General features: G+C 42.9%; 1 protein-coding gene across 1 annotated transcript; it reads left to right on the top strand.

Moving 5' to 3' along the window:
* Positions 1-2,748: 2,748 nt before the first annotated feature.
* On the top strand, positions 2,749-7,741 carry LOC112278687 (subtilisin-like protease SBT2.5). Its single transcript, XM_024512311.3, has 10 exons — positions 2,749-3,056; positions 3,162-3,291; positions 3,899-4,067; positions 4,266-4,657; positions 4,776-4,944; positions 5,282-5,564; positions 5,671-5,999; positions 6,129-6,405; positions 6,507-6,803; positions 6,926-7,741. Exons 2-10 carry the CDS (start codon positions 3,167-3,169, stop codon positions 7,339-7,341), a joined length of 2,457 nt encoding a protein of 818 aa, XP_024368079.1. The 5' UTR covers positions 2,749-3,056; positions 3,162-3,166; the 3' UTR covers positions 7,342-7,741.
* The last annotated feature ends 963 nt before the right edge of the window (positions 7,742-8,704 follow it).

Here is an 8,704-nt window from a genome sequence, read left to right as displayed (position 1 = left end):
CATTTGTTGTTTTCGTGACGGATCATTCCAGATTTGTCATTTGCAAAAAGCGATGCTGATGTGCAATCAAGAAGTATCTTTGGATGGTCGAGAAGGTCAACCTCTCATTAAGTCATTCTCGTTCCAAGCTTTCACTTCAACAATAACGTTGCATAATAATAGTAATGCTATTTAAAGTCATCGATTCATTTTTTATTCGAGAAATTCATTTTCGGGATTCTTTTAAAAATTTATGTTATCTTTTATACGCCAAATTCTGCAAGTTCTGCCATCTCCTTAGAACTTTTAGGCTGGTGCATCCCAGACGTAGCCACTATTTTTTTTCATTCAAATATTTCTGAACAAGAATTTTGATATTTCAAATTTTAATACAGAATAGGGAACATTTTATTTCTCTATGGTTTTATTTGTTCTAGGATTCCATATTGAGCCCTGTACTTATTTCAATTAAACAAAAATAAATAGAAATTTGCTTGTTGTGATATTAGAAGTTTCTAGGTAAAAGAAATCATTTGAACTTACCATAACTGTCTCATACATCTTAACTACAAACAAATAAGCTCTACAAATTAATTTTTTTTGCTAACTTTTCCAGGATTTATTGAATGTGCGGTGATTACAATGTGTAGAGGCATGAAAATGAGGGTGGTATAAGACTTTCCAGTACACCTCTGGATCCTTAACTTATTTGGATTAATGAAATATTTTATCAGCCTGGCATGAAAGTTCCACTTGACATCAAGTTGTTTGCATCACCAAGTATGAGAGGCTTTGAATCCCCATTTAGTGAAGCCATGGCAACATCAAGAGGTATCGTGAACTCGACACAGATAAGAAGTGAAAGACGGCTACCCACGTCACCAAATTTAGGCGGAAGCCCCAGTGTGCAATGAACTACTCCGTGTGAATCACACAAGAGGACCTGCGCCATCGCAGCGTGAAGGTAGCTAAAAATCCCAGTGGTAGCTAGATTCAATTGTGATGGAGCACGGAGTGATTTCCCAAATTAGATTCCACACATCGGGGAATGCAGGTGACTACTGAATCTTCCATCGACGTTTCTGCTATGGTACCTCGCTCTGGGTTACTGATTTGAGAAAGTCTACCGTAAGGAGTGCTATTTGAAAAGAAGCTGAACTTATGGTATCCTGCTAGATGCGGAACTACATCGGTATTATTCTTGACATGTCTGAGTATGTTCAATCAATTCGGTGGTATGGAAGAATTTTGTGGATGGTCCTGTCAATGTGTTACCATGTAACAAACTTCTTCGATATCGTTGATTCGATTGTGTAGGAATTTATCACCTGAGCTGAAGTTTAAAGTGCCATTTCGAGACTTGTCTAAAAGCAGCGTGATTTTCCAGCCTTTTGACAAGTTATAAGTTCAATAAGTATCAAAATAAAAACACTATAAATAGAAAGAAGAAATTGAGTGAAAGCAACATGATCCACTAGATCATGGTAGATAAAGTATTTAATCGAGCTGAAAGGCCAAATTGCCACACCTGCAACGTAACGATGTTTCTCAAACTGTGGGTGGAGTAAAGTCGTGGCCAGTCTCGGAGGACGGAGCAGCGTCAAGCCATTTTTGAACAGCAGCAGCTCGTGAGAATACACTGCGTCCTTTGTTCAGCTTTAAAAGGTCGGCAGCATCTGGTACTACGGCGTTTTAAAATTCCAGGGATGCTTTGACTTGGCTCGGAACTCTTGATTTATATGTCGCGGAGGAGAGAGAATAAACGTGGAGGCAGATCAGAAGTGAATAGGTGTTACGTGTCCCTCACTGCAAAGTTTTTTTTCACCAAAGCCTGCTTCAAGCGCGACAGCTTTCCGATGCGAATCGTCCATGAGCACGAATTCTTTCAGCATGGTACCCACAATGGCCGTGCATAAAAAGCGCCATGGAATCACACAAGGATCGCATCTCTCAAAGTGTCGAATTATCCAATCCATCCTTCATCACATTCCAGTAACTCACGACATATTTCACACCTGTCTGAGTTTGTCGTGGAGACAGGTCTGTTAAAAGTTCCACCAGCTGGGACCTCGGCCTACCGGTAAAACAGTGATTTGTAGGGCCAACTTCGATCTAGAACATGGCGCTCGAAACGGCTTTCAAATGTGTGATAAGATTATTGTAGCCCTTATTGCGGTTCTATTATCTAAGAGAGTCTTTGCGGTGTTGTGGTTGCCACGAGTACACGGGTGCAGCTGGTTAGGTAGCGTGCCCGGACTCCGTTCGACGCTGGTCGTCGTTACGGACCGGGTCAAAGCAGAACCCTCCTTGTTCTTGCTGCTGTTCGCAGACACAATGATACATTGTACCGATCGTGAATACATTGGAAATGCGAAGACGAAGTCGTAGTGTAGAACCTGACAGTTAGGATGGAAATTACATGAACCTGGTGAAATAAGTAAAGAAAGATTACATAGATGTTGCTGCCAGCTACACTCTTCTCACTTTCTGGAGATAGCTTTCAATCAAACTCAAAAGGTTTTGTCAGATAGCAAAGAAGGATTTAACCTTTGCCATATTAGGTGCAAAGAGTGGGGCCTAGTGGAGTACAAGCGTCGTTTTATTCGGGGTGCCGATTGCGAGTTCGACGAGCCCGGTGGCGACGTAGGTGGCAACCCGTATTGACATCTGAGTTTTGCTCATGAAAAAAACAGCCAGATGCTTCGTTGCAGCTGCGAGATGGCGATTGTTTAGTGTTAGATACATACCAGCTTATTAGCTGCGGTCAGCATTACCAGGTCACCGAATTATCTGTTGGGTCTTCAACAGAAGCCACCAGAGAGCTGAATGGTTGCAGTGCTCTTGTGCCTTTCTAAAGGATTTTGGAAGTAGATGAATTTTGGTGTAGCTTGTTGTTGGAGTAGGATTTGAGGCTAGCTAGTGGTGACGGTGAGGTGCGCAAGAGATTGTAACAAGATGCTGTGAAGAGTACTGATTGCATCCTCGACTAGTGGGCTCAAAGGCAGAGTTGAGCAGCTGGTTGGAGCTGGCATTTCCAAAAAAACCTTGGTGCCTGACCCATTTTTGGAGGTTTTACGGTAAGCGAGTGTGGGGTTGGAGGTTCATTTGCAGAATAAGTTGTGAATTCGTTGCAACCGTACAAGAATTAGCAGGCGTCAAGTTTTGTGGCGAGTTCATTGCAGCGGTGATGACCAAGATGAAGTTTGCTGGCGGTCATGGAGATTGCGATATTCGGCGTCTTCTGTATTGGAGTTTATTGGCGTGGTGTTTGGCTGTAACGAATGCAGAGGTGTATATCGTCGTTTTCAAAGAGTGAGCATTTCTACATCTCTTTCGATCTCAGGATTTCTAAGATGTGACGGTTGCGCTTTCTGTCGCGAGGGACTTCGGTAGCAGTATTGGTGGACTGCTTGCGTCCTATAACGTGCAGAAGCAGCGGTTGGATCAGCGTAGATACAACAACCCTTGAGCTTCCTTTAGACTTTGCCTTCCCTGTCAAAGCAATCACCGCAATACGATAATTCTGGTTAGAGTTCGTTAGTCACGAATGAGTAACTTGAGTTAGCAACTTTCAAGCCACATTCAAGGGTCTTTGGTTTGCCACATGAGCGATTCTAGCTGTGGCAGAGCTTTCATGAGTCGATTGTTTCAAAGCCTGGTTTAATGTGGAGTGACAGATTCGACTGTTGAGGCATCCGTTCTGTTGCCCAATTTAAACCCCAAGAACATTGAAAGTATAATCAAACGTAGACCTCGATGGTTTAGGTAACACGAATTCAGCTCAGTTAGAAGTACAGCAGCCCAAATCCGGCCGTAGGAACGACCATCACTTGTTATCTATTCAGCCACTTGCCTCAGAAATCCTCATCACCAGGGTGTTGATTCATAGCTTAACGTTCGCTTGTTATTTGGATCGCAGAGCTGCGCAACAGCAACTAATGACAGCGTCGGGAGCATCTGGATATAGCATGAGTGTGCAACATGATTTAATGTTAAATAACGCTCTTGGAGTAGCCAACAGCGCATTTAAGAAGTTACATGATTACACCTTATTCAGCGGAGTAGCTGTCGACTTGACTGAAGCGCAGGTTTGGCTCTCCACGTAATAGTTAAATCGACGAAGAAGTTTATTGAAATGCTTTGTTTCACTGAGACGGAACACAATTGTATGAAATGATCTCGCCTGCTTTCTCTTCTCTTGAACTGATTTTTCAACTCGAGGAAATCCTTCATGGGATTGGCAGAAAGTTGCCGATGACGATGCTTGTTGGTCGGTGGATGTGAAGGCTACGCTGTTGGAAAGTAGTGACGTGGTTCATCACGTCGAGAAGGACAAATTGATGTACATAAGCACAACACACACGCCCGAATACATGGGGCTTCCTGCAGGAGCATGGGCTCAGACAGGCGGTGTGGGCAATGCCGGTGAAGGAATTGTAATCGGCGTTGTGGACACCGGAATCTACCCCGACCATCCGAGTTTTGCAAACGACTCTGTGAATCTGTATGCTCCGCACCCGACCTTCAAAGGGACGTGTGGAACCGATGCTCGTGTTCCTGCTGGATTTTGCAATGGGAAGATTATAGGCGCCAGACAGTTCTTCGAGGCGGCGATGGTTGGAGCTAATGCCTCAGATCTGGACATGCTCAGCCCCTTGGATGGCCACGGTCATGGCACGTGAGTACTCGATCTCTCGGTGAGCGAGGTTTTGCGTGAATGAGTGAACAAGAGAGATGAGTTTGTGCTCGGCTAAGAATAGGCTCTAACTGAGTCAATCCACGACACTCTTTTGTAGGCATTGTGCGGGCACTGCGGCTGGAAATTATGGAGTGCCAGTGATTGTTCACGGCCAGGACTTCGGCAACGCAAGCGGTATTGCCCCCAGAGCACGGATTGCAGTTTACAAGGCTTTGAACAAGAAGGGTCAAGGGAGAACCGCAGACATTATCGCTGCAATTAATCAGGTGCAATTTTTCCCCGTCTTTTCACACAAGCTTTTCAGGGAATCTGACACTAAGTTTTCGCAATTTCAATGTGATGCTGGCATTGTCACAACTTTCGGAGTGTAGGCCGTAATGACGGCATCGGTGAAAGGTCTGGAGGTTTAGATCTCTAGTGACAGAGTGTAAAAATTCCACTTTGACAGTCCCTTCTTCTGGGTAGGTTATCGAACTTTCTCCTGTACCGTGATGGTGTCCGAGAATGACATGTTGGCACTTGTACAATGTTTAGAGTTTGGACATTAGTTGGAGGTCCGTGGAACTTTTGATTCTTATACTGCGTTGTGCTTCTGTCGTGCAGGCTGTAGAGGATGGAGTTCATGTGCTCAGTTTATCACTCGGTCCGTCTTCAGCGCCGGTAGGCAGTGTCACTTTCATCGACAGCTTCGCACTGGCTTGTTTGGGAGCTACGAGAGCTGGAGTGCATTGCGTGCACGCTGCTGGAAACACTGGGTCGGGACCTTCCACGATCACATCATGGAGCCCTTGGCTTACATCCGTAGGTGCTACCACAACTGATCGCATCTACCCGAGCTATTTGTTTACTGGAGATGGCAGAAATTACTCCGGCCAGGGTCTTTCCCGTAAGTGTTTTGCCCACCCTCAGAATTTGCAATGTTTTAAAACTTGGGTTTGGGGATTTCACTCTTGTCCAGTCGATGATGAGAACATGTTGTGCAACTGTGTCAGCACAAACGCCGGGATTAGATTTTTATCCTTTGATTCGTGCAAGTGATGCTGTTGCGACGGTCAGTCGCTTGAACCGCAACTTCGATTGCGCCGAACCAGGAGCCCTCAACAGGGCGCTTATCGAGGGCAAGATCCTGGTATGCTCATGGAATGCCATTCCAGGATTCACTGGCTCGATGTCGAATTATTCTCGTTATGCGGCGCAAACTACGGGAGCTGCGGGAGTAGTACTATTAATCGGTGTTGAATATTTGGAGACAAACAGCCCTTCGTCTTTGAATTTTGACGGCTTCCCGGCGATTGCCGTCACAGGACCAGAGTCGTATCAGGTAATAATGTCTTCTACCATCTTAAGCTCGGACCGACTTTTATCATTTTTTGCCAGCCTTGTTTATTTCACTTGATTTCGTCTAGGAATCTGGTATGGTTGCTCAAGTTTTTGGTGCCTTCATTTGCAGCAATTTCTGTCTTACTACGACGCTGCAAAACAAAATGGTGCAGCAGGAGGTGCAACAGGACGGTTGAGCGGCGGCAACAAGGCTGTGTACACGGGACAGCCCCCTAAAATTGCTTCGTTCTCATCTCGTGGTCCTAATGTTTATCTTGGTTTGGAGGAAGTATCATCTACTGATCAGCCCATCGCTGATGTACTGAAGCCCAACATTGTTACCCATGGCGTGGACATTTGGGCGGCTTGGACTCCCCTTCCCACCACCGACAAGCTGCTTTTCCGAGGTAAAGCCTCGGCGTTTGTTTTCGTGATGCTTTTACCGACTCTTTTCTAAGCTTGTGCTCATGTTTCGATTTGGGATTGAATCGAGAGCTCTTTCATGCAGGTCAGAAATGGTCTATGATTAGTGGAACGAGTATGGCAGCCCCACACATAGCTGGAGTATCGGCTATTATCAAACAAATGCACCCGACATGGAGTCCTTCAGCCATCGCTTCTGCGATCAGTACCTCAGCGGTTCCCAAGGATACTCTCGGCAATCCTTTAGTTGTATATGACTATGTGTATAGTTCATCTGGACAGATCGCTGACCTAATCAAGCGGCCCGGAAACGCATTTGACTTCGGGAATGGATTTGTGGATGCGACAACTGCTCTAAACCCGGGCTTGATCTTCGATGCGAGTAAGAGTTTATGAAGTACAGTCAAGTTCATAGCACTTTACAATACGGTTCAGCGGAAACATGTTTTTTTCTTTATTTGTTTTTTTTGCGATTACTTAATGATTCCTCGGTTATGGTTGCAGCGTATGATGACTACATCAAATTTCTCTGCGCCGAAAGATTACTCAGCTCAGCGTCGGTGTTCGCAATCACGTCTGCAACGTGTCCGCCAGTGCCAGGTTTGTCGTCTGACCTCAACTTGCCAAGCATAACTATTGGCAATCTAACTAGATCTCGCCTTGTGCCGCGAGTGGTCACGAATGTGGGTCCTCTCGAGACTTACACGGCAGTAATCACCCAACCACCCGATGTGGAAGTGGTTGTCAATCCTCTAACCTTCATTATTGCTCCTGGCGCGACACAACCGCTCAACATTACTCTCACGGCTGTTGGCAACGCCATTTATGTGAATCAATCGAGTTTTGGAAGCATTTACCTTACTGGAAACTTAGGCCACAGGGTACAAGTTCCGGTGACTGTAACCTACAGACAGGTGTAAATCTAGAGAGTTTACCATTCTTTCAGGATTTAGGATTGGTCAGCGTCTGCTGCTCCATCGGTGCTCGAAGAAGAAGAAGAAGAAAAAATAACAACAGCCTGCTTCTGCTCGGATTCATTCGAATGTTGGATGGGCGAAAATATGCTTCTAGCTGGCTATTCTGCGATTTTGATGAGTAGAGATGCAGTCCCATTATGTAATGTTTAGATTAACACGAACAACATTTGTCCATTGATGGCTGCAAAAGCCACTTTGCCGAGGATCTAGAATCGGCCCCGGGCATTCCCCTCTGTTGAGCATATATCCAACTGCGATGGGTTGTTTTTTAAAGCACAACAGTTTTGCAAAGAGAAATGACATTTGCGGAGCCGGTTGTGGCTGTGAGCATCGGTTTATTTTAGCAGAGTGAATTTTTTTCAAGTCTCACACATCACTTGTTCTGATTTCAAGTTGAGTTTTTTTTTTTTTTTTTTTTTTTTGGTACACAAAATCGGGATATACTCGATGCATTCATAGAGTGAATCATTGTACAAGAATTGACATTTTAACACCAAAGAGGCAGAGTAAGGGTCCTAAATCAATAACAACTAGGATTTTTTTTTTTTTTTTTTTTTTTTTTTTGTATAATCAAGTCACTTTGAGTGGTATTCTAAAATTTTATTTAATTTTTTGATTTGTTCTAATACCAAGAAGATTTATATTGAGTATTAAGAAGGTTTGCCATCCATGATTTATATTTCCTAATAAATATTTCCTATTGGGTTGCATGTTTTATGATTGTGTTTTAAAGGAGACTGTCCTGATTTATATTTCCTAATAAATATTTCCTACACATGATTTTTTTTAAATATTTTCATATACATATTGCAAATATGCTAAAATGCTTAAGTTATCAAAAATAGGTTGGCTATCTTAATCTTTGTTCTAGTTTGTGGTATTCTCAAATCTTGTCTAGAGAATAATAGATTTTATTCATAAATTTTGCATTGAGAGATTTGTATTTTGATAATTTTATTCATTCTTTGTTTTTGAATATGTGTATATATATATATATATATATATATATATATGAATATATAGTTCCACTATTTGAGGCAACATATTATTGTGATAGAATTCATGCTTTAATTTTTGTATATTTATTTTGTAAATTAAATTATTTTTTAACTTATATATATTTTATCTCCCAAATTTTTGGCAATCAAGGTTCAAAGGATTTCAACTTGTTTGCTTAATTTGGCAGTTCATCTCCCAATAACTCATGATCCAAGAAAAGATAGTTTAAGTAAAGATAGTCAAAGATGAAAGTAACTCAAGAGTAGATGCAATGTCTTCAAACAATATAGCTTGATTTAAGAAATTG

Source organism: Physcomitrium patens, chromosome 2 (genome assembly GCF_059467195.1).
Source record: "Physcomitrium patens ecotype Gransden chromosome 2, ASM5946719v1, whole genome shotgun sequence".
Classification (NCBI taxonomy): Eukaryota; Viridiplantae; Streptophyta; class Bryopsida; order Funariales; family Funariaceae; genus Physcomitrium; species Physcomitrium patens.
This window is presented reverse-complemented; position numbering and strand designations above follow the sequence as displayed.